Source organism: Hesperophylax consimilis, chromosome 8 (assembly GCF_061612785.1).
Source record: "Hesperophylax consimilis isolate HC1 chromosome 8, BYU_Hcon_1.0, whole genome shotgun sequence".
NCBI lineage: Eukaryota > Metazoa > Arthropoda > Insecta > Trichoptera > Limnephilidae > Hesperophylax > Hesperophylax consimilis.
The window spans coordinates 26,759,896-26,787,734 of NC_142843.1; the positions used below are offsets into that span (position 1 = coordinate 26,759,896).

Below are 27,839 nucleotides of genomic sequence, written 5' to 3' on the forward strand. Positions count from 1 at the left end.
AATGAAAAACTGATAATATGTTACATTAATTTATTTATTATTTCAATAAACCTCATTTACATAATAATATAATATAATTTATTTGGAGAACGTCACAAGCTAACCCATATACCGTTTTACGCAGGGATAGGTGAGAGGAAGGAACGCCACATGTTCAGTGTTCACTCTCTTAAAGATAAAGACTAGGTTATTATATAACTCTATAATTATGTATTATTATATTTTTTGGTTGCATATCTTAAAAAATGATCACTAAAGAGTGATAAAATGAAGTACATTTTTTTGTTGAAAAATCAAAAAGTACTTGTTTGATCAAAAGCTGAAACGATCCGCAAATCAGTGTTTAACGGGGTCCATTCCAAGGTCAAAAAATTAAAATGGCACTGATCGTCCATATTTGATAGTCAACAAATGTGATGACGATTGAAACACTTAGAATACAAATTCAGATTAACAATAATTTCCAAATCTATGAAATAAAGATACTAAAAACTTTTCACATACCACTAAATAGTAGGAGTCTTTGGTCAACATAATTCTCGAAGGAATGGAAGGGTAAGATAATGCATTGCATAAAATGGTAAAGGCTAGTGATGAATAATTTATAAAAGCAGTTGTTTATATTTTGTTATTCTCTCGTAATATGATATTTTATATTATTCTAGTTATCAGGTATATATTATAGGTATCATTTATCATCAAGATAACTAAAATTATTTCTTTTCACAGTGGAGATACATAATGCAGTAACTATTGATTAACTTTGATCATTTTATCAGTATTCAATAACAACTATGACTTCACTTAATACTTGTGTATACTAGAGATGAGTAAGTTCTGCATTTTGCCGGAGACCTCTGAGGAGTGCTTCCTTTTAAAAAGAACTCGAGTTCTAGGAGTGGATCCGGGTTCTAAGTTCTTGGGTATGAACTGAATGTTCCGGCACCAAACCCGCACCAGTGCGGTACCGGACCGACGTGTCACTACTCGAATGTGGAGGGATGCGGGAAGCCATACTACCGAGCGCTTGGTACATACGAAGAGGCATTCAGGTCAGAGCCCGAGTCCGAGTCCTCTGTGAGTGGTTGATTTGAAAAAGGAGTAGGAGTGGGATTCGCTTCCCGCAAAGGACTTGAGTCCAAGAACTCATTCCAGCTGAACCTACACACCGCTAGTGTTTACCCACCCGGTGACCAAAAGTCATTCAATAACATTTTTTTTTAACGTGAATACCTCATAAGGGTCCCAACCATTAGGAGCCAGTGAGACTATGGCATCCCCAATTGGGGTATGTTGTGGGGCTGAGGGTCAATAATAATCTAATCAAATTTAGTGGCGCACGCCGGGATTTGAAACCGCGACCTCCAGGTTCATAGTCGATAGCCTTACCCTTCGACCATGGAGGAAATTAGATTTCATTATTTAATCGATATTATCATTTGACTTAGATTTAACATACAATATTATGACATAAAATTTAATGTATATTTATGACGCAAAAATATTTTTTATGATATTATCAAACACGAAGAATATGTATGTACTTCAAAACTTCATACATAATATAATTGATTATTGGTGATAATAATCTTAGTAAAATCGAAAACTACACTCTGCACGAGGAGTGTTTCATTTTTCGCATAGCTAACGTTCGTATTTTGTATGGGAACAGAGGGAGACATACAAAACAGGCTAGACCACGAAATAGGAGATTTCATCAAAATTCTATACAAAATTTATTTATTTTTGGGCAGTGCACAGGATGACCCTGTCACAGAAGTCTCCCGAAGTCAAATAAAATCTTATAAATATTCATCGATGTAGTTACTTATTAGTTTTACGCCTTTATATATTACATCCTATTGTAAAGGTCACGTTAATTATAGAAGAATGGTCACTGTCATTCACCAATATTATAACAAGCAAGTTACGACGTACAATCCATTGGAATGCTCCGTGATGACGTGGGTATGAACTCTGTTTGGGAATACTTTATCACCAATAGTTTTAAAATAAATGAATATAGTAATTTGTACCGTTCCCATGACTTTGTTAAAAAGAATTATCTCCTCAAACCTCGGCCATATTTTGACAGAAGGTCTTTTCGCTTATAATAAAATCCAAATAAATCGAATATTGCTGAACGTTTCCGAAAGCTAAAAACTGTTTTTGAAAGGTGCTTTCAAATATTATTATTTGAGAGAAACATATATTTTTTTAAATATTAAAATATTTAATGCAAACATAAAAATAAATGGGACACTTTACGTTTTTTGGTAATTAAAATTATTGATAATAAAAAAATATATAAAAACACATGCATTTTATAAGACAAATGTATTATAACATTTCTGTCACCTCACTCTTTTGTCGTTTCATTTAAAATAAATTCATAAAATATTGATGAAATTTCATAATTTTTTTTCCAAATTGTGTTCAGAATCTTTGGTTTTATTTGGTACTTTTTAATTCATCTTTGGTTATCTTCTAGATATGAATATATAGCGTTTTCTCTTTCTAATACCGTTTAGATTATATTTCTCACCATCACAAAAAGGGAGATACAATGATTTATGTTAGACCATGTGAGTTTCCAAAAGCAAACAAATTAGCGTGCATAACGTCGTTTGGCTTTAAGCCATTGAATTCTTGGTATCTTTATTTGACTTTAAAACCTACAATAATTATTTGCATGTTTTTTTTTAGTTGTTTGACTTTAAGCCCTCGTAAGATCCTTCTACATAATGGCTTATAAGATATTTCTGTAGGAGTATCTTACATATATAAATAGGGGGCCAACTCGATTCAATGTCCTGCCCTGGATTGAGGTGGTTTTTCATTAAGGGCTTACGTTGAATAATTTATAAATGCAGCTGCAAAGTGTAAAGAATTTGTTCTTGACCGTCATACATCAATATTACGAATCTAACTTTTTACAAATTACCTACATATTTACATAGAATTTATAGTTATGATGTTCTGGGGGCTGAAGACTTTTCCCTTATTAACATGGCGTATGTGTACAGTGATGGGAAGGTGCCTCTCAGAGCGATGACCAATTTAGGAAGCAGCGAAGCTATCACCAAATCTGTCTTTTCTGAGACGACAGCATGGAGGGTTTTCTGGGCCACAATCTGTGGTGACAGTCCACCTGCAGTTCTTTCATCCATAACTGTAAAAAATAAAATCAGTCACTTAGCAAAAATATTATTTGAAGTAGGTACTGACAATAAATGAGTAAGTGACAAATAAAGTTAAAAAAAATTCTTCCAAAGGCAAAATTCAAATACAGTAAAACTCGCTTAAGAAGTTCCCACTTAAGAAGTTTTCACGCTTAAGAAGTTTTGATTTTTGGTCCCTTGAAAATTCCATACAAAAAACACGATTTTTTCCCACATAAGAAGTTTTAGAGCTAAAACTGCTTCCCGCTTAAGAGGTTTTAGAAATCCGGCGGTAAAATCAACACAAACGAAATATTGTGTCGCAAAATATCTAAAATGAACCTTTTTCCAAGTCATAAATTGAAAGACGTTGACTGAAACCCATACCTAGTACCTGAGACCATAAAACCCTTTGTCGGCCGCCGGGCCGTAAGCCGTAACCTGCCGTAACCAATAAACATCCAATAAATAAACCAAATACCCCGTCTCCTAATCCCCTAACTAGGTAAAATAGCAATGGAACGAATAAACAATGCGGAATTATGTAACAAATATGCAAGCGTCTTTAAGGCCGAAATAACATGAAAGATTATATTAAACTCAACCTTAATGACAACGTGGGCTAGATCTACATTTGCATACATTTGACGCCTCCTTCAATAATCTTCTCTTTGATAATGAACATAGAGATGTTTCGTAATATTATTGTATAAAATTTTTATTCCATCGAATTTGTAAAACACGAAAAACTTTTGATAATCTATCGGATCACGGTTAATACGGAATATTTCACCTTTAAATACATAACAACATGATTATATGGCGGGGGAGATGGTAAAATATGCATTATAATTACGTTTTTTTCATTCAAACATCAAAAATTGCCGTGCATCATGTTTCATCTGACATTTGTCGTAAATTAAGTTTGAAGGTTAGGAAATACATATGCATAAATTTAAAATGTAGATTGAAACGAAACTTCGCAAATGATTTTTCTAGTTTTTGGATGCGTTCACAGATTATACATAATTCCAGCGTCAAACAGCTTGTATGATATAACTTTCTGATTCAAGCATCAAGCCATTTATTTATGTGCGAAATCGTAGCTATTCGATGTCCGCTAGTTAGGTAGGACCATAAATGAACCTACAGGTACATAATATCGAGCTGCGCATATTATTTTCATAAGGAATTTCTAGAAAAGGATTAAAATATCTTTAAAAATATACGATAGTCGACTGTGCCTGGCGAAAATACATCATAACAATAGTCTCTCAAATCTCAAATGCCATTGGAGCAAGCAGCAAGCGTGCAAAAAAGTTAAAATCCGCCAACTAATAAGCAGTTTGCCGCGTAGACTTTGTGAGATTTTTCTGTGCAGTGCCATGGCAGGGTTGCAGTACGCAAACGGTTCTGAGGCAAAGAACCCGCTATCATTAGTTTGCGGTTAACAAAATTACTTGCGGTGTCCTTTTATCAAACCGCTTGGTAAAATTAACCACAACAAGTCTTTCTTTCTCCCTCAGTTCATATAGTAAACGAAAGCGTAAAAAAGAGACGGCGTATATCCACAGCTTTGTCTTCAACTGTCAAGTTAAGAGTGAGTAATCACTAACAAGTAAATATGTATAATCCATTGCCTTTACACCAATTTAAAATAAGATCAACAGTATGAACCTTTTGGAATGCTGCAACTTTTACTATCCGAATTCGAGTGGCTTTTTCGAGGGATATACTTTAACAGTTTTAAAATTGTGTTTACTTTGTCCATGGGATGGTTTTGTTTTGATTTGTAATGTTTAGACAAAATTTTACAACAAAAGAATTCAATAATAGAGTTAAGCAATCTACTATAGATAAATACTTCGAAAAAAAATAATAATTTATATGTAGGTATGTAAATAAACTTTTTATAATCAACTATGTTCTACCATTTTTCATTTATTTCACATTCCCACCTTTTTCTAAATACATAATACTAATTACCATGATAACTAGAAGATGTATATATATATATTTTATTTTTTTTGACCGCTTGGATCATATGAGCTTGTTTTCACGACAATTTAAGGTAGGTAGACATAGGAATGACGTATGCCCCGGACTCGAGTTATTAAATGGCTAAAATTGAATCCCACTTAAGAAGTTTTCCCACTTAAGAAGTTTTTTTTCCCCGGTCCCTTGGAAAACTTCTTAAGAGAGTTTCACTGTATCACATTCTGTGAATTGTTTGCAAACAGAATTTCTCACATTAATAGATGCTATCTCAAGAGAGTATTTTCGATTGTTATAGTGTCACCTATTATTAATAAATTGAGGTTTGTCTGTCATGAATGGAAAAATCACACAGAATAAGTCATGTTGATTTACAGCAGAGGTTCCCAAACTTTTTTGCCCCGTAGACCACTTGCCAAAATTTTTTTTTCCGTAGACCCCCTGCCTTCATCCAAAGTCCCATGTGATAATCATTTATTTTTTTAGTAAAAAGATTCCCTTCCCTTGCCTGCCCAATAACCGGTTGCCGGTATAGTTACTGTCTTTACATTGTAAAGACAGGGGCACCCTTGTGAAAACCACACACAAAATGAAGCAGGATAAGTAACGGGAATTTCTTTCTGTAGCTAGCCCTACAGAACTGCCTCTTAAGTTCTTTGTCAGTGCTTATTCCGGTCATTTCTTTTTATCACATGTTTTTCGATTCTTCAACATTCCATTTCGATAGTCAAAATGTCCTCAAACTTAGTTTTGAAGTCTGTGTAAAGTACATTTAAATGTTGAACGTCATTATTAAATTTGGACAAACTACTTATAGTCCATAAAGTTATTTGAGGATTATTCTTTATGAATGGTAATTTGAATACGATTATAATATCAGAATTATGATTGATAAGACACGGATTGCAATCTTTGGAGAACAGACGTCTAGTGGGAATGCTGTCCTTGTTCTACCGGTATTACAATGGAAGATGCTTCGATGAACCAGTGTCATTGATCCCTTCGGCACCGGTGCACAGTTACGAAACACGTCAAACGTGCACCCAACATTTGTACACGGTTGACATTTGTCACATGAGAACGGAACGTTTCTACAACTCATTCGTGCCTTCAATAGCTCGGCTGTGGAATAATTTGACAATCTCTGTGTTTTCTCCAACCCACAACATGGGTCTCTTCAAGGCTCAGATTCCCTCCTTCCTTTCCTCAAAAAGACCCTCCACATAGCATCCCCAAAGATGACACAGGTCCTAAGGGAAATTAATCCCCCTGAGTGCCTCCTGTGGGGAGGTAATGTACACCATGTTCCAAAAATTTAGCAAAAATGATGTTTTTTTTTCAGTAGAAAAAGTTATGATAAATATCTTATTTTTGTGATATGTATTTACTAAGTGATCGTATAGATACAGCTTTACAATTATCATTTGTACTCGGTTGGTCAGCTATTCTATAAATTACACTGATTTTGAATTTACACTCTATCTTTCTACGATAACAGAACATGTTTTCAGAATATCCGCTTTTAACTAGGCACGTACATATTACAATTTTTTTTTTTTATTAATTGCCTTGTTAGGAATTTTACTAAGATTTTTAACTTAGATTATCATAAAAATTCCAATTTTGAACTCGATTTACTCGAAAACGAAAGCTCAAATCAATAAAAAGTTACACTATAAAATTGACTCCAAATGTGAAAGATTCACCAGTTTCCCGCTGGTACTATGAGTTTCCAGACACTATGTATATAATACGTGGATATATATTTTTTGATGTTAACTTCACACTTACACCCGTATTTTGCACCGTCCTCCGTTAGGGCATTCAATGACAGCGAGGTGTTGACGTACGTGGGCGACACGACTGTGACCTTGATGTTGTGCTTGTGCACCTCGCAGCGGAGCGTGTCCGCAAAGGACTGGATGGCGTGCTTGGACGCTCCGTATGCCGATCTGAATGGGAGGGACAGCTTTCCTTGCACGGAGCTCATGTAGACTAGATGGCCGGATTTCCGCTCTATCATGTGCTTTATGACAGCTGAAAATGAAACAAATATATCAGATTCATAAAATACAGACACAAAAAATGCATAAATAAAGGGGGTAATTGTTACTGTAGTTGTAAAACATAGTGGCAATAATTTAATATTACTTGCGTGGCAACTTTTCCTTATCCCTCTCCTCCCCTTTCCCGTTCCAACCTAAGTATATTTAAGTATAGTTATAATCACTTTTATTTATTGCTGTTTATGGTAGGCATATTATAGGTTTATCGTTTGTTGAATTTAAATTCATATTATTATTTTTCTTATTTGCTGCTTTATTGTTTTTTTTTTCTATTTTTATTAAATATTCTATTTTACAGGTTATTTTTATGTTTCTGAATATCTATCTGTGAACATTAATAATTGGTCTGTTTTTTGTTATCCTCTTATGTATATTGTATTACTAAGACTGTTTATGTTCCTCAAATAAATAAATAAATAGTGCATTTACAATTAATTTATCAATTTTAATCTTAGATTATTAGAATTAACTGAGATGTGGTCTTCTGTCAAGAAAAGAAGTATCTAGGGATGTATTTTCTCACTTGAATCCAGTTGAATGAGAAATGTGAGGAAATAGGAAGTATCTCTTACATAATCATATGTAGGTTTGTGTAGCATATTTTACTATGCTTAGTACAATCCAGAAGAAGAAATGAATCACCTCCTTGCTAAAATAGAGGAGAAAAGAAGAATTTGCATGACAAAAGACGCTATGAGCAAAATACATAATAAAATACCATATCTAACATATCGACAGCGGCATAACAAAGACCAAGAAGATAAGACTTGTCGGGGCACTGATAGATGCCCTCGAAATGTAGTGCTGGAGAAAAATTATTAAGATTCCATGGACAGCCAGACGCACAGAAGTGTCCATTCTGGAAGAACTAGCCATCCATAATAAACTTTCAACTGTCTGCCAACAACATATTTTAAGATACGTTGTACATGTTGCTCACCAAACTGAGGACTCCAACCTGGAAAAACTCATAGTCACTGGCAAAGTGTTTGACAGGAGAAGCAGAGGAAGGTCACCAATGGCATCCGGTACATCGGTGTCCATGGCTTTCCACGCAGCGCAGAACAGCGAGGAGTGGAAGAACCTTATCCACCATGGAAATAGGGAAGGGGGCATGATCCTCCGCAATGTGGAACCGACTTAAGAAGAAGTAAAATCCAAAATATCTTTGGTTTTGAACCTATAGAGCTGGAGAAAATAGAAAACCCAACCTAACACAAGTCTACATTTGGTCTGTAAAGCAAATTAAATGTATTTAATTTGCACCTTTTGACTAATTAAACCATGTATTAGATAATTTTCTTGCAGAACCGTCTTAAGACCATAATTCTACATAAAAAATGTCAATTTTATATGATTCATACCAATAGAACCAGAGAAAATCATAAAGATAACCTAACCCTTTGTTATTATTCACAAAAACAAATTATCAAAATATAATTAATTTAACCCTTTGGCATCTTAAATTCAGTTGTCAACCAAAGGTATATGTTTTCTTTGTCCTCCTTAAGGGGTTATATACAGTTAGAATTTTCAAAAAAACGATTTTTTTTATTTCTTTTTCGTAATTAACATTTATTTAAGTATATTCTTTTCTACTATTACTATACTATTATTTTCGAAGTTACATGCATATTTATAAAGACGTGTCAGCGCGGAGACGGTGACACCAAAATGTATTCGGGGGTTTTAAAAGTTGCACCTTACGGCGATCAAGAAGTTATGAAGAAAGAATGTATTGGATACGTAAAGAAGAGAATGGGCACGAGACACCGAGATTGTGTGAATAAAAATGTGGAAAAAGTTCATAATAAAAATGAAAATATCGACAAGTTGACAGTTTATTATGGCTTAGCAATTAGGAGAAATTGTGATTCCGTCGAAAAAATGTATAATGCTATCTGGGCCACATATTATCATTATTGTTCAACGGACAAAAACCTCAACACGAGAAGTGCCCGATCGGACCAGTCATGGTGCAGTTGGCAACAGGCAGTAGCTGCCAATGAATTACCCACTTTCAAGCATCATCATCCGTCATTACCACAACATTTTGCTGAGGCTATACTTACCATTTATACAGATCTCAGCAATGAGAAATTATTAATAAGATATGTGGGTGGTTTCACCCAAAACAACAACGAGAGCTACAATCAACTGATATGGAAAATCTCTCCAAAAATAGTTCAGGCCGGTTCCAAAACTGCAGCAACGGCTGCATACATGCTGCTGGCATATTTAATGAAGGTACAACATCATTATTATATAACATGAATGCAATAGGGGTTTTACTTGGGCCCAAAGCGCATTCATGTGCCAAAAGAGAGGATAAACAGCGCGTGGCCGTCTCCTTTTTGCTCTGTCCTTCGATCAATTAGAGGAATATTTATTATTATAAAGAAATCCGTTTGGATTTTTCATTTTAGATGATCCAGTCCAGAGATATGATGGTCACCGCAAGATGCCTTTTTTTAGAGGAGCTTCTGGAGATCAGCTATAGCAGCTTTCAAGATTATTATTTTTACAAAGAAACATTTTTAAAATACTGTTTAAAGTTACTATTATATGTGTACGAATTTTTACTTTAATAAATTGAAAAGACTTCTTAGAAAAAATCCCTTTTTTTGGGCCCCCTGACTGTATATAACCCCTTAAAATGTTCTGAGCACTTCTTTACATTTGCAGTTTATTTCGTTCCGGTACAAAGAAATTGTGTCAAATCGTAATTTGTGTGGTTTCGCAAGCATCATCTCAAATATTAATGTGTCAAATACAATATGTGACATTGCTCTATGCACAAAGATAAAATACACACGTGTCTAATTATCAATGACACACTGTCTTGAATGATATCAATAATATTAATAAAATATTATAGTAAAATTTAATGTTTTTGATTTCCCGCAATAAAATATCAATCATTAATTTAATTGCATCACACAACTGTCATTGTCATTAGGTTATCTGACAATTAGTGTTTGCCTGTCACCAGCACAAACATAGTAGTTCAGAAACATTTATGCTAGTAATAATGAGGATAATCACTAGCTGAAACAGGTTATCAACAACATTTATGTTGGATTTGATGATTTGGATGTTTGTAGTATTACTTGCGGGCCGCATATATATTTTCAGACTTAGAAGGGGGGAGGGGGGACAGAATCCTCGATATATACATTACAACCTCATTTTATTAGTACCTACATTTTTTTTAATTTTATAATACACCTAATCAGACAAGAATTCTTTGAATAAAAAAATGGAATAATGCATGACCAAACATCATGTTCACAAATGAGTCGCAACTATAAATTTAAAACTGTATTTGGATCGCCATAATGGTTTCCCTTGAATTGCATCAGCAGATGAGTCCGAAACAGGAATTTTATTACTGCATTCAGAACACAAAACTGGTTTTTAACTTAAGAGTGAATCTGTGTGCAAGTCCCCAGCTTTAATTATAACACTAGAGCCAGAACACGAAAATGGTTTTCATCGGATTTTGCAGAAAATAGAATCAGCTGGCGCATGGTAAAAATTTGGCGTCGGCGATCAAGAAGTTAAAGGGAATTATGAATGAACAATCGAAACACATACACACACGGCCACAGCGGTCAATGCATAAGGCTCTCAACTAGAAAGGTGAAGGCCGTAGGTTCAAATCCCGGCATGGGCAAGTATATTTGAAAATAATTAAAAATAATATATAGTATATTTGTGGCACGTTCCAGAGTGAAAGAAACTCTAATTATCACTTTGGTGTAAGACCACCATTCAGAACAGTTGGAACACGGACAGCATTCCCACTGTTTTCTAATGATTGCAATCTGCTGAAACTGACCACCCGTTTCTGCGCCTAGTCAAGACTATTTTGGGGCTCCATACCAGAGGTGGCGACCAAATTCCACTGTGGCACGCACTTTTAATTTGTACAGGGTCCGCAGTCGAAGGGTATTACCAACATTTATACATTTTTTAATGCGATTATGCGCAAGAGTGCTGCTCCCAACCTTCTGGAGCCAGTGGAACTATGTCATCCCCACTTAGGGGGTTGTGAGGCTAAAGGTAATAGGGAGGTGAAGGCGATAGTGAAGGAGGAAGTGGGGGACCACCTGGCTATTCAGATCTGGTCACCACGCACGGCTAAAGCCATTTCAAGCAATGTTTCAATTCTGAATGGTGGTCTTACACTAGGGCGATGGATCGTGCCGCAGCCTATACGAAATATTATTTTAAATCAATAAATTGTGAAATGACACAAATTCATCAAATAAAATTTAGTAAATAAATCTCCTCAGTCAAAAACACAACCGGCGCACGGCTCACCGGCCAATACTGAATTAAGGAGTTTCGAAATATCCGCGAGTAAAAATGGCACAATGGTGTTACGCAGTTTCCTAATTTGTGTTTATCTAAAAAGTTAACTTTGTTTTAAATTTGGGAGTTTTACTAGTCGATGGGGGACTAATTTTAACACGAGATGGCATTAAAAACGTATTTTCGAAAAATTTGGAGTTACGCAGTCTACGAATTAATAATAATAATATGTGTTTATTCCGGTATGTGGGGAGGTAAGTGCAGTCCCACACATTCTATATAGAGATACAAACAGTATAAAAATATGATCAAAAATAAAACAAAAACGATGAATTGTATAAAACAGAATAAAATGATTAATAACTCGACAATATGTAAGGTCACAACTCGAGTTTGCCTCAGTCATTTGGAATCCTCAATATCAAACATACATTGATCATAATATTATTAAAAATCCTATCCTATACAAATTTATTAAACACCTATTGTATCGCTTTAGTGATCATCGGTTTGACCCTACCGCTTTACATAAATGCAGAAAAATTACTGATGCCCTATTCTTATACAAAATCGTGAACAATCTTGTTCACGATTTTGTATAAGAATAATATCTGTTAGAAAAGATTGTATTTCATTGCCCTGAACACAACACCTGCTCGAACGACTTATTTAGAAAACCACACTGTAAAGCCAAATATGTGCCAAACTCTTTAATATGACGTATCTGTTAAACTCACAATGCCTTACGAGATGTAGACATTTGAACGTAGACATGAACTATAACTTGAAAACATATAAAATGCAGCTTACTAAACTGATAACTTCATTTTTTATTTTGTGATGATAGTAGTTTATTTTATTGTTTATAAACGAACTTCCAATAATTTCTGGCACAGAATGTTCAATGTTTGCTGATGACACTGCTCTGTTATTTGAATGTACTGGAGACGTTGACGAGTTTAATAAACATGTTAACGAGACTTGTCAATCATAAGCAAACTGGCTGTTATCACAAAATCTGTCGCTTAACACATACAAAACTGATCTTCTAAAATTTTGTCCAGTACAAGCTACACCTATAAACATAAATGTTAACTTTAATAACAATCATATTGAACCTTCCCAAACTTGTTCACTGCTGGGAACACAACTAGATGCAAATATAAACTGGAAACAACATGTATCTAAAGTTGTAGCAAAAATCAGTAGCTTTTCGTTTGTTCTAGGCACCCTTAAAAATATCTTAAACATCGAGTCAGTAATCACCGCATACTATGGATATGTATACTCAATGATAAAATACGGAATAGTTTTTGGGGAAACTCAATTAAACGCCAAAGATGTTTTTATCATCCAAAAGAGATGCCTACGAAAACTACTCAACACATAAACACGCTACATACAAGGTTCACAGAAAACTTATTAATCCCAAAAGCAAACAAAACTATATTTCAAAAAGGACCGCACTACATCGCCATTAAAGTATATAACAACCTTCCACGTAGCATCAAACAAATAACCGACATACTTAAATTTAAATCATCACTAAAAACATTTCTTTTAAACAAATGTCACTACACCTTAAATGAATACCTTACATAAATTAAATACCTCTGTTTTTTTATTTTTTATTTACATACATTTGTTAACATGTAATTATTGGGTTATGTAATAGAATGTGTATTTGTTGGGTTAGGTTAGGTTAGGTTAGCTATACCTTTTGTACTCTGTATATTTATGTGATAAATATTTTTTTGAATTTTATAATCATGCGAAAAATTGTATTACTACTAACTGCCTTTACTTGTTTTCTAATATTTTGTAATTCCTTATAATGTTTATTTCTTTATTTATTTCTTTTCATCATCTAAATGCGTTAAAGATCGACGATTAATTTCATTCATTCATTTAAGATATATATCCAGTTAACCCATTGGGCGCATTTTGCACCCGTGTTCTAAAATTAATGATTAAAGCACCCTGATATAATAGAACGTTCTTCTTCTTTTGGCACTAGTAAAATTAATTTGATTGTTAATGTTAATGTTAGTTGTAAGTTTCTACATATGTAAAGATATATGTCATTAACATAGTAGTTATAGGCCTAGTCGTAAGTCACTAGATATACAAGGGTGGTCTGAAAAGTTTCCGAACTAACAATGAAACAAGAATTTTTTATTTATTTTTCATGACTCTACACACTTCCCCCATCTCTCTAACCCGTCCAAATAGTACTCGGCGTTTTTCTTTGCAAAATAATTGTTCACAAAGGTGATTGCCTCCTCATTTGATGAAAATCTCTGTCCTCCGAGCGCAGTTTTTAGATTAGGGAACAAAAAGAAGTCGCTTGGGGCTAGATCTGGTGAGTAAGGTGGATGATCAAGCAGTTCAAACTGTAATTCATGGATTTTTGCCATGGCAACCGCTGAGGTGTGAGACGGCGTGTTGTCTTGGTGAAACAGGATTTTATTTTTCTGCAAATGTGGCCGTTTTTCCGCAATTTCTGCCTTCAGCTTGTCAAGTAATGATGCGTAGTATGCTCCTCTAATAGTTTTTCCTTTTTGAAGATAATCAATTAAGATAACTCCATGACTATCCCAAAAAACAGTTTCCATCACTTTCCCAGCCGAGAAAACAGTTTTTGTTTTTTTTGGAGCCGGTCCCCCTTTGCAGTCCACTGTTTTACTTGTATTTTTGTTTTGGGCGTATAGTGGTGTATCCAAATTTCATCTACAGTAATTAATCTGCGAAAAAAACTCGGATTTATTGCGCCTAAACTGCGCCGACAGAGCGTTGGAAATGTTCATTCGAACACGTTTTTGGTCTTACGTGAGCAAACGCGGCACCCAACGCGCGGACAGCTTTCTTATGTCTAAATCTTGATTTAATATGTGACAGACTCGTTCTTTGGACATTTTCATAACCTCTGCTATCTCTCTCACTTTAATTCGGTGGTCGTCTAACATATTTAGTAAAGTTTAGCAATGTTATCGTCAGTAGTTGCAATATTTGGACGTCCTAAACGTTCGTTGGCTCCCAACCTCTTATGGCCACCTTTAAATTCAGCTGCCCAAAATTTCACTGTGGTAAATGATGGTGCAGAGTCCCCATACACAGAGTCCAACTCATCTTTGATTGGCGTAGGCGTATTGCCTTTCAAAAACAAAAATTTAATAACAGCTCGATACTCATTTTTTTCCATTTTCACAAAAACACACATATCGACTCACTCAAACGACTGTCAACTAAAAACTGTGCGTCCAAAATGGCCAAAACTTTGGTGAGTAACTGTCAAAAGATGCACTAATATATTCACTAGCTTTTATTGACAAGTACATACCGCCATCTTTACGTTGAGGTCGGAAACTTTTCAGACCACCCTCGTAAGTCTTAGAGGTAAGTCACTAGTTTTAAGTCTAACGACGCTATATAAATTAGTCAAATATTAGTAATATTATTATTTGTCATTTATAAATATATTGTGTAGGTACAAATACTATATCAATAACCAAACTTAATGCAACTTTATTGTTCTAGAACATGAATGAACTGAATGAACTGCTTAAATTTATCTCCCTTCATGTTTATTTTTTAATGAAACTCACGCTACCAACGATATCGATATTGCCAACCTTTACGCGGAACACTTCTCCTCCGTCTATTCTGATAGCACTTGCACCATCCCTCCACTTAACTATACTAATACTATTGACCTTAATAATTGCCAAATCACACATATTGATGTCTTCAACTCCTTAAAAAATCTTTCCAGCAAAACAAACACTTGTCCAGATGGGATACCTGAAATATTATTGAAAGAATGTCAATCTATTGTATCTAAGCCACTTTGTTTATTATACAACTTATCACTATCATCTGCCACTTTTCCGGATTCCTGGAAAGTTTCCTATATAAGACCTATTTTTAAATCGGGTAATAAATCGAACGTAGAAAACTATAGCCCTATATCGATTTTATCTCATATTAAAATCTAAAATCTTTTGAGTCTATAATTACTAAGAAAATAACACCTATTTTCATGCATGTACTGATTGAGTAACAGCATGGCTTTAGATCTGCTAAATCTACCACTACAAACTTACTCTCCTTCACCAACATCATAGTCAGCGGCCTTGAAGATAAATCACAAGTAGATGTTCTATATACTGACTTTTCTAAAGCTTTTGACATAGTAAACCGCTCACTCCTCATGGTCAAGCTTCAAGCTATAGGTATACGAAACCCATTGCTGGCCTTCTTTAAGCAACAGAAAACAAAGAGTTAAAATAAATAACATTGAGTCTATTATCATCCAAGTTGCATCCGGCGTACCGCAGGGAGCACATCTAGCCCCGCTTCTTTTTAACTTGTTTATAAACAACATTATTAGTATTTTTTCTCACACACGCTTTTGGCTTTTTGCTGATGACAATAAGATCCTAAAAATAATCAAAAATAACCATGACTGTTTTCTTTTCCAATCAGATATTGACTCATTCAATAAATGGTGTAAAATTAATTGCATGAAACTAAATGTCGAATAGTGCAAAATTATGTCCTTCTAGAGAACTAAAAATCCGATTGTTTTCGAATAAAGACTAAATAATAAATGCTTAACAACTGTTCATTCTATTAACCACATGCTTTTGAACGGGCGGTGTTAGCGGACGGCGCGTGTATCGTACCGCGACAACCCGAACACTGCTCGCGTCTTTTGACTTGTATAAACAAACGAACTGCGCTCGCCAGATTTTTTTAATTGTTTTTGTTTTTTTATTATAGTTAGTTAGTCTTGTTTTATTTTTTTGAATATGGTTAAGTTTTTTTACATTTTTTATTGCTTCTTTTTTGTTTTTTTTTTTAACTGGTCAATTTTAAATTATGTTACTCTTTATAAAAAATAAAATAACCTGATGTTTTTAGTTTCATTTTTGTTAAAAAAAAAAACGAGTAAGTGGTTTAAGACCTTGGTGTCTCTCTTGACAGCAAGCTTTCTTTTCGGGAACATATAAATGTGATTGTTAATAAATCTCTCAAACTACTTGGCTTCATCACTAGAACCACTTCCGACATCAAAAATATAAAAACCCTTAGAACTCTTTACTGCTTCTTGGTTCGCCCCCATCTTGAATATGCTTATGTTATATTGTCTCCTTTTTATGCTATCCATATTCGTCATATTGAGTCCGTTCAACATCGGTAAAAGGGATTGCTAGAGGCTAGGATTAGAAAGAGGCAATTACTCGTATTATGAAATTGAACAAATTCTAAACCTTTCTCCTTTAGAAGACCGTAGGAAAAAATCTGATCTCATTTGTTTCTTTAAAATTATCAACAATTTGATTGACTCACCTACATTACTAAAACTCATCACATTCAATATACCTACTCGTAGACTCAGAAATAAAGAACTGCTCTTCCTCAATCAACACTCGACTAATTATGTTTATAATTCACCATTCACCATAACTGAGTGTATAGAAGCAATTACTCGCTGGATGACCTCAAATAGATTGAAACTGAATCCCACAAAGACTGAGTTTCTGTGGACTGCTACAAGCAGACGTCAGCATAACATTGAAAACTCCCCAATAACCATTTCCGGAAGTGACATCACTCCAAAAACGTGCATCAAATTACTGGGTGTCAATCTGGACGCTAATTTTTCCCTTAAAACTCAGGTGAACAGAACTGTAAGCACGGGGTTCTTTCAATTAAGGCAAATTAAAGCAGTGCGGAGAAACCTGCCAACAGAGGCGACTAAATTGCTAGTCAATTCCTATGTTGTTTCACGTCTAGATTATTGCAACGGAATATATGCAAGTCTCCCTAAATGTCAAATCAACAAATTACAATCCGTTTTCAACGCCGCGGCAAGGCTTATCACCGGAGTATCTAAATACTCTCACATTTCAGAGCATCTCAAAAATCTGCACTGGCTCAAATGTCCTGAAAGAATCCAGTTCAAGGTATGCTGGATGGTATTTAAGTCACTTAACGGAATGGCTCCGGCTTATTTATCAGAATTGTGTATTCCAGAAGATTCCAATTCCCGACAGTCAACCCTTAGGTCAGCAACGTCATCAGCTATCGGAAGGTTGAAGGAACCAAAGCGCACACCAGATACTAAGTTCGGTGAGCGTGCTTTCGCCGTGTCAGGACCTAAAGCCTGGAATGGACTGCCACATGATTTGAGAATGATCGTAGACTCGACAGAATTTAGGTCTAAACTTAAAACGCACCTTTTCAGACAGTCGTATCCATAATTTCAGAAACCTCCACTTTCACAGTTGACGGCAATTTAAATTAACAAAATGTAAAAAATACTAAAAATAAAATAAAATAAATAAAAATAATAATTAAAAATAAATAAATAAAAATGATAACAACTAACAATTTGTAGGCTTTTAGACAGTTAAAATACATTTAAATTAAAATAAAAACTATAGCAGACTTAAGATCATGCGACGACCAGTGTTTTTTGATATAGTGTCCTCTGCGTGCAGTTCTATCTTTTATAAGCATAAACTTTTTAATATAAGTGTGTTTGTCGGAAGTGACTTGCCAGGTAACTATGTTTTGGTATCTTTTCTAAATAACAAATGTAGATCCTAGGAAATAAATTGTACAGCGCCCTTGAGGTGATTTTTCACAAAAACGGCGCTCTACAAATTATCCAATTATTATTATTATTATTATCACTGTCCAGAATATGTGGAATGGTCAACTCACGTCAAGACCTCGATTTTTTTGGTATAAGTCAGAATGTTTTTTGTCGCTCACTATGCAATTGAGGATATGTTGTATCACTTTAGTTTTAGCAAGGTCTTGACTTGACTTGACACTTCTATTTTCTTATGTTTTCCCTGTTTGTCTCTGCTTTTATATACCATCCTTTACTATTGCATTGTACTTTGTCCTAAATCTCGTGTCGCTTTGTTATATATTGGACGAAGTCCGTTAATTAATTAATAAATAAATGTACGACTGTTTGTTTCCTAAATAAAACAAAAGCCACAATGACAGAAAAATATTTAACATTAATAAATTATTACTATTATGAAAGTAGGTAGGTACCTACTTACTAAATTAAGATTGCCTTAAAAAAAACTTATTTGATTATGCCGCTGTGACCTTTACACTGATTGAAGATCGGGCCTACCTCAATTAGAATGTTAACGACAAAAGTAAAGATTAAAAAAATGTGCATTCAAATGTTGAATAGGTTTGTACATAATATACTGTTTGAACAAGAAGCACTCTGAAGATTAAAAGAAAACATTTGCACACTATCTTTCATTCTTCGGAAAAATATCAATAATAGTTCGAAAAGTCAATAGAGCACAAGAAGAAGTTATAATAGATGGTCTGGCCGTGTGACCACAAACTCAGCTAAACAATCATTCTTGGCCTATTATTCTTAAGAATCTTAAGTAGTTGTGGTCATTCCTTGCCTTTTGTAGTTAGTTCAAGCATGGCAACACTAGAAGTTTTGCTGTCAGTAATATTTTTCACAAGTTTAAACATGTTTTTATGTTTGCTGCGGTTTGTAACACAATATCTGTGGGTGAAGATGATGACTTAAATGTAGTTGTAAAGAAATGGATGCAAATGACAATTTCTACATTCTGTAAAAATGCTGAGTCGTATCATATATCATTTGCTTTAATGAAATTTCTTAAACATTCAGTCTTACTATAATTAACGCATTTTAATTTTCACACAGCTGAAAAACAACCGTTACATAGACTAAACTGATGTTTAACTTCTTCTTCTTCTTCGATGGCGCTACAGCCCATATCGAGCTTTGGCCTCCTGCAACAGTCGCCTCCAACTCCTCCTGTCCTCAGCGGCTGACTTCTAGTTTGTCACCTGGAGAAGCTGTGCTGCATCTCCTCTTACCTCATCTTCCCACCTCAGTCTGGGTCTTCCCACTTTTCTCTTTCCACCTGGGTGACCAGTCAGAATTCTTTTTGGGACGCGTGTATCCGGCATTCTCTGTACATGCCCAGCCCATCTCAGCCTGAGGAGTCTCATGTGTGCAGAGATGCTAGGGGCCTTATATATATCGTACAATTCTATATTGTGCCGGATACGCCACTGTTCGCCCTCTTTCACGGGTCCACATATTCTTCTCAGCACCTTTCAGACTTAAGATCATGCGACGACCAGTGTTTTTTGATATAGTGTCCTCTGCGTGCAGTTCTATCTTTTATTCTCTGTACATGCCCAGCCCATCTCAGCCTGAGGAGTCTCATGTGTGCAGAGATGCTAGGGGCCTTATATATATCGTACAATTCTATATTGTGCCGGATACGCCACTGTTCGCCCTCTTTCACGGGTCCACATATTCTTCTCAGCACCTTTCTTTCAAAAGTATCCAGCATTTCAGCCATCTTTACCGTCAGTGTCAGCGCCTCACATCCATATGCCAATACAGTTCTTACAATGGTCTTATATATGGTTATTTTGGTTTTTCTGTGGACACTACGTGACTTAAACACTGGCAGCAAAGAGAATTATGTTTTGTTGGCTGCTGTGATTCTCCTTCTGATTTCTGCTGGATCCTCATTGTTCTCAACTGATGTTTAACAGCCGCATAATTTCATGGAAATATACATTTTGCTTACACAGCGTAAGAGTCTTGTTTAGCTGTGTTTTAGCGCTGACTCTCGAATTATTTTTCTGATCGATTTTTGATGTATTTTACAATCCACGTACTGAATTCCTTTTGACTAAACAGATTTTTGCAATACATAATACATAGCACTCATACGGTGACCGGGTATCTCAATCAAATATCATTGAACCCACATGTAAATATGGGACGACTTTTCCAATCATCCCCTTTGTCTTTCTAACCCATATATAATATTAACCGTGGTAGTATAAACTGAAATAAGTCAGTAAATAAATAATGAAAATATAAAGAAGAAATCACATGCAATTTATATAGGCAAATTAGCATCATTAATTTTACTAGTGATAAATGAACAGAAAACACATTTGAAAAGCCAGTTGAAATGGTGGCTTATTGCTTTATAAATGTGTTTAGCTTGTCCCGAAATTTCTTTTTTTTAATTCCCTTCCACCATTTCATCAAACACAATATTGCCAACCGAAGAGGGTGACTAGTTCCACTGGCCCTAACAAGTGAAATTCTTATGTGATCTAAAAAAACACGCTATTTAACTATTGTTGGTTGCAACTTAAAACCACAAGTATTTACAAATTAACTTTTTTCCTTTCAACTCGCACCTGTAGTGTAATTTTCGAATAAGTATTGAGATACACACCAGATTATAAAAAATGCCAAAATACAACTCATTTGTTAGAAGGTCAATGACACACTGACTCACAGCTTGTATCGTTGTCTTACACACATATCACTCTCACTAGAGAAACCAGTTTCTGTTTAAACACATTCAAGACATATACCGTTATGTATCTTAATATAACATGTTTTCAAGTTCAGCACATAACAATCTGTAATAAAAAATTAATTTTATTACTGTTGGGTGCTGAAGGGAAGTATGAAGTTCTTGTGGATAAAGTTTTAAACTTTTTGGGAATTTTACTTGTGGTTTCATATGGAATAGTCTTCAAGGTAGAAAAGTAATTTTTGTTGATTTAGGTATTTTTAACACTAAAAACAAAATTTACGAGTGCAATTTTTTTTAGGTTATTTTGTGAAAACCATATTTGAAATTACTCAACCCTCAAGTATCTCAAAATTATAAGTAGAATTACAGTATTTTACACCAAAATTTTGAAAAACAAATAACCACTTTCACATAAATTTCAAGGTTTTTAATTAGTTTTCCGAATGGAATTTTTAGTGTAAATACAGGTGCGACGAAACAGACTGTCCAAAAAAGTGGTAGACACTCGAAAGATCAACACTCCCAACTACAACGAAGGTTGTTGGAATTGGGGACGCCATAGTGATGTCATGATGGTACTCAACACTTAAAAACATAATTACCTTTGGTGAGAGCAATCTGTGCAAAGTAATTGACGAGCATGATCTTGATGTCCACGTCGATGTTGGTGGTGGCGGAGAGGCCCCGGAAGCTAACGCCGCCATTGTTGATGAGGATGTCTATGTGCCCGAAGATGTCGAGGATCTTGGCCACGTGGCCCGACAGGCTGTTCAGGTCAGCCAGGTCCAGCTGAAGCACCACGGGCGGGTGGGTTGGCATTGTCTGCCAATGGAAACATCTATGAGTTTCTAGTGGATGATAGTTTGTCATACTTGGAATAAAACAAGATGCATATAAATAAGGGTACATTCCGTGGAGGCGCAAAGAAAAAATGCAAAAATTTTCAATGAATTCTTTCAATGTTCAAAATGTAAGATGCTTCATACAGTTCAAACTCCAATACACTTAGCATTCATCTATACATAGTATCACTTCTATACATAGTATCACTTTTATACGTAGTTATCACTTAATGATACGCACATCAAAAAAAAAATTGACATAAATCTAAAACAGGTTTGTATCTACCCGAACAAATGAATCAACATTGGTAATTTTTCACTCGAGACGAATTTACCAATAAGTGTTTAAAGGTCATTAAAGTTGTTAATATTCAATACAAATGTTTCTTTTACTTCTATTTTTTTTTATTGAAAGTGTACAATTTGTGCCACAAAACAAATGGACAAAGTAACTTAAAAGAAGAATGAAGATGATTAATGGCAAATTGCGTTTTTAAAAGAATTTTTCTATTTTCTTATTCAACTAAAATCAGCCACACATAATATATTTTAAGGCAATTTGGTTGGTGAAGTGCTTTGTTCTAGACTACTTATATTATGTACGTCATTATTTTGGCACGTGAAGTTGCACCAAAGGAAAAACCAATACTAGGAGAATCAACATATATTATGCGTAGTTAAATAGAATTTTAATTTGAGTGGGAATTAAAAAATATATAATTTTTTTTAATAAGAACTCTTTTTTTTAAACTTGTTTACCTATTTAGGTTATAGTATGCTGTTCAATACATAGTTAAAATAGTTTTAAAGAAATTTCTTGTAAACAATTTTTTTCCTTTTTGTAATTACGATTTATCGCAAATTCAGGCCCAAAACATTGCATTCTATTCGGCTTTCAGACAGCATAATCATATTTCCATACAAATATATAACTTAAACATACCTACTTTAAAAACACAATATACTTTAAGACTTGTAACCCAACCCAACTGATCCCAACCGTCTGGAACCAATGAGACTATGGCTTCCCCAATTGGGTATGTTGTGAGGAAGGTGAGGAAGGGGAAGGTTGGAAGGGGGAAGGTGGGAAGGGGAAGGTGGGGAGTACTGGATATTCAGATCTGGTCAACAATACAGCTAAAGCATTTCAGGCAATGTTTCAATTCTGAATGGTGGTACATATTTTATCAGGGTGATACTGAGAGTATCTTCCGCTGTGGAACGTGTCGTAAATATATTATACTGGGTGTCCGGGGATAAAGTGCGCTAACTTCGGGAGGTGATTCTATATGACAACTTCTTAACCTAAACACTACCTTTAAACTTTGGAATTTCTAAATAAGCTATTTATGTTTTTTTACTTGATCATGTAGAATCACCCCCGAAATCAGCGCACTTTACCCCCAGACACCCTGTATATTATTTTGAATGAATTAAATATGAAACAACACAAATTAAATCAAATTTACTTGCGCTTGCTGGGATTGGACCGGAAACCTCTGGAAATATTCATAGTATAAAATTAAATCTCATCTCTTTTGGTACCTGCCTAGCCTACCAATAAAAACAGTTAATAAACCATCAGTGCCATAAAACACATAATGGTATTAGAATTCTAAAGTAGTCATAAAAATTGTGAATTTATTCTAAATGGTTTTTTCAAACCAGCTTTCCTCCTTTACACAATAATAATATTATTATCAATGAAATGTAGAATATTTCTGAATCAGCTATAAAAATGGAAAGTTATTGCTTCTGAATTATATTTTGTTTGTATGACATAATTACATACTTGGTATTATAATTTGAAAGTAACACAAGTTTGTTCTATGGGCCTGGTTTAAAAACTGGTTTTCAGATTAAATTACAGCTTAAACAGACGGCACAATAAATTAAATATTGATAGAAAACCCTAATTATGCAAATCCACTTATGAAGAATGGTGGATTCCCAACATGTTAGTAATAAATTGGTATTTATTTGTAAATAACTTTAAAACAAAAATAATTAAATGTATCGCGTTTCATTGAGAACCTCTCAATGGAACCTCAATTGGTTGGCATGGATCGGTCATGGTCATGTATGAAGGACAGAGCCATAGATAATGGAAACAAGAGAGATGAGCCATTAGTATGAAACCGTGAGCATAAAAATGCCGCCAATACTACTGCAAATTGCATCTAAGCATGGTGGCACCGCACCTTTGTTTCTACCTACACTCCAAACACATAACTTTCATTGGCTGCAATGCTTTGGTCCATGCAGTTCGGTTGTAGCTTGTCGATAGTCAGCACTCTTCTACGCTGTATATCACTCTGTTCATATTATCTACGGAAGAAAGCCATACTGCCAAGCCTACTGGTCTACTTAGATAATAGGATGGGTGCAAAAAGCAATGGATCCTCGGAAGTGGAATATGTAGTATGAAGCACGAGCTTAAAGTAGTACAATCAAAATAAGTATTTATTGAGAAAGCGAACATTAATATGAGCGACCTTATCATAAAATTTTTTAACATTATGCTAACCAATTTCTACTTTGATAGATTCAAGGTAATAATTTGTGAAAACTTTGGAAAACTTGTGTGATGCATGGGAAAAATTAAATGATTACTGTAATTTTCCACAGAGATTGCATATTGTTTTATTGCAGGAGGTTGAAGCAGTACAACCAAAATAAGTATTTATTGAGAAAGTGAACATTAATTTTTTTTTTTTTTTATTGTTGATACATTTTTTTTACAATATTTCATATTTCAATTAAGTAATGTTGGCCTCACTGGGTTGTTTACCCGTGCTGAGGCCCCCATTTTATAATTTAAGAATTTATACAATTAAAAGAAAATAAAAGAAAAACAACATTAAAATAAAGAATAATTTAAAATAAAAAATTAAGATTCAAAATTAAAATATAATTATAACACTAAACGAAAAATATCAAAGGAGAATGTAAATCGGCATTTATAATGATATATGTGTTTGTGCGTGTTGCGTGTTTTATATATTTTTTTTGTGTTGCGTGTATATGTTTTATTCTTTTATGTTATACTATTTTGGTAATATTGTCTTTTTGTTCTTTAATCCATTTTTTTATTTTGTGTTTGAATTTATTTTTATTTTTCTCAATTTTTGTTTCAAGTGGAAGACTGTTGAATGCTTTAATAGCGTGGTATTTATGGTGTCTTTGTCCAAAGGTAGTGTTTACCGTCGGAGTTTTTATGTTTTCTTTGTACGCTTGTCTGACCGGTCTATTAGTGATATTTTGTGTTTGTTGGAGTTTGTTTTTTTGGTCGAAAATGTAGTTTAGTAGTGTTTTAACATATAATTGGCGTATATCAAGTAAAATATAAGCAACTTTATCATAAATTTTTTTAAGATTGTGCTAACCAATTTCTACTTTGATAGATACAAGGTAATAATTTGTTAAAACTTTGGCAAACTTGTGTGATGCATGGGAAAAATTGAATTATTACGGTAATTTTCCACAGAGATTGCATATTGTTTTATTGCTTATAAGGAGACAGAAGCCTACACCTGGGTGAAACTGAGGTATAAATTACCACTTTGGGATATAAAATAATATACAACACATTATATACTACACAAAGTTAATACAAGGAGAAATGTTACAATACAGGATAATTAAAAAATTACAGCTATGACAAAAATAGGGCACAAAAACAATAAGGATAATGTCAAGTCAAGATAGGTACAAGGTTTTGATGGAGTTCACGACTTCTGCACGTCAATACAAAATATTACTAGAGTAATGACTGACAGAAATCATTAAGGCTTTTACCAAAAAATTCAACAATTTATGTTATATTACTTACAGGGTGTGTCCTCATGAGGTCTGCCTTAACTCTGTTAAGTTCGTCCACTCTCCGTGCGGCCAGAACTAACCGACATCCTTGAGCGTAAAATTCATGGGCCAACGCTTCTCCGATACCGGAGCTCGCTCCAGTTATCACGACAACCTGAAACCCACAAAATTGACATGGTTAGTAATTGAAACCAAATTGACATGGTTTGTAGTGGTAACTAAATTGATATTGTTTGTAACTGAAACCAAATTGACATGGTTAGTAATTGATTTCATCTGACATTGTTAGTTATCGAAATCAAACTAACATGGTTAGTTTTAAGTTTACATGGTTAATGGTTAATACATAATTGAACCCAAATTAACATATTGATGGCAAACACATTAAACATAATTAAGGCGATGCACCTTGTCGCCTGTTTTGATTTATGCAAGAAAAAACATCACCAAAAAGGGTGTTTTATTTTATTTTGTGAAGTTCAGACACAAATTTTTAAATATTTATGATCAATTTCTAAAGAACTTAATTATCCATTTTATATAATAAAACCATAAGCGGAAAGGTGTAGGTAGGAGAATTTGAACTTTAAAGCTGTTTTTGTAGGACTGATACTTTATTTTTTCTGGGGTTTATTTTTATGTTGATCTATATTAGATAGACAAATATGACCTTTAATAATTAGGTCCCAATGACCGAATGGCTAAGATGCTGTCCTGGTAAGACAAGAGATCCTGGGTTCCATTCCTAGTTGTGACCGTTATCTTTTTATGTTATGTGTCTTGTTCTGTTTCATATTTTGTTAAGATTTGTTAGTATTATCTTCATCTTTAAAATATATTGTGGTTTATAATACAGGAGGTACCTACTACGACGAAATTTTAGTTTTGATATATTGAACAAGAGAAAATAATGATAAACATACTTTTTTGGATCCGGGGTCTACTGTTTACAGAACTACTAGTATAAATAAGACAAAATAGTGTAGTTACTAACTACTAGCAATATTAATTAGTTGTTGACATAAATTACTCGTGTAATTACAAATTATACAACAGACATTTATTTCAATTTGACGGTTCTGTAAATGCATTTACGTAGTGTAGAAATAATAATTTAAAACACGAACTCAAATAGGTTTGTATATTTTACCAATTAAAAAAGCTTTGTTAGCAAGAGGGGTATATCAGTAGGCAAGGTATTGGTAATTCCTCTGATAAAATAATGTAGATAATGAAAACCTTTGAGCTCTGAATTTATGTGAAAAAATATACAATGTAGGAACACAGGACACAACTCAACATCATTCAAAGCAATACGTCAAACACAACCATGCATCACTAGAATCACTTCAATAACAATGGACGTTAATATCAATAACTATTATTATACATATACACGGATGATAGTTACCTTATCTTGTAATCCCAACATCCTGGTTTTAAGGTTCATATTAGAAATAAAACGGTAAATCAACCATGGTAGTGAGAGCGGAATACACACTGACTTAACAATCCACCACAAAAAATGCATAGGTCCGCCAAAAGCCCCATTATCTTTAATTTCCTTGATATCCAGTACCATTTTGAAATTATTTACGAGGCAATTAACAGCACTTGGTATTTCACAGCAGACAGCAACTTGTAAAATAACATTGACGATAATCGGAACAATTATAATTATTATTCTCGCGCATTCGCAGACAGTGTAAATATTATAACGGTATTTAATAACAATATTGATAAACTTCAATATTTAACGATTCGCGAGATTAATGTTTTATTTTTTCTTAATAATTTAAGCATGGAGTATCCGACCGAGAACCCCGATGACATTTCGCTGAATTCATCAATAACCACAGACGAGGTAAAAATCATTGTGATATGGAAACAGTGATGATATGTCAAAAAAATATTCCCCAGATTCCCTGAATAAATGCAAAATTCGACATCGAATCGATTGAAACATAATAGTTAATACCTCCTACATAACTTTTGACTGTGTAATATTTATACCTTTGACGTGCTTAAATAAAATAAGTGCAAAAAAATTATATATAAAAGGAGCAAAGAAAAATAACGACCACTCAATAAAGAAAGAGCCGGTATGTCAGTATTTTTAGTAATGGTTTCACCGGGCATATCTTTTTTATCATAGCTCCTATCAGAAAACAACTTGAGTTGACATATATACGTAAATATCTGACAAGCCATCCTTAAAATGAAACTGTAATACTGGCCGATTTTATGTTCAAT

The 27,839-nt window shown here is 34.2% G+C and overlaps 1 protein-coding gene across 1 annotated transcript; it reads right to left on the minus strand.

Moving 5' to 3' along the window:
• On the minus strand, positions 1 to 27,432 carry LOC149421811 (dehydrogenase/reductase SDR family protein 7-like). The gene is made up of 5 exons (XM_089634037.1): positions 26,998 to 27,432; positions 25,597 to 25,740; positions 21,525 to 21,744; positions 6,948 to 7,193; positions 1 to 3,172 (listed from the first exon to the last, which is right to left on the minus strand). Exons 1-5 carry the CDS (start codon positions 27,166 to 27,168, stop codon positions 2,970 to 2,972), a joined length of 984 nt encoding a protein of 327 aa, XP_089490163.1. The 5' UTR covers positions 27,169 to 27,432; the 3' UTR covers positions 1 to 2,969.
• Between the last annotated feature and the right edge of the window lie 407 nt (positions 27,433 to 27,839).

Excerpts from the sequence above, each read along its gene's own strand:
- LOC149421811 (XM_089634037.1), bottom strand. The coding sequence starts at position 27,168 with ATGGTACTGGATATCAAGGAAATTAAAGATAATGGGGCTTTTGGCGGA. Across the intron at positions 25,741-26,997 it reads TGTTGGGATTACAAGATAAG|GTTGTCGTGATAACTGGAGC; the intron begins GTAACTATCATC and ends TGTGGGTTTCAG. Across the intron at positions 7,194-21,524 it reads ACAGATTGCTCTCACCAAAG|CTGTCATAAAGCACATGATA; the intron begins GTAATTATGTTT and ends TTTCATTTTCAG.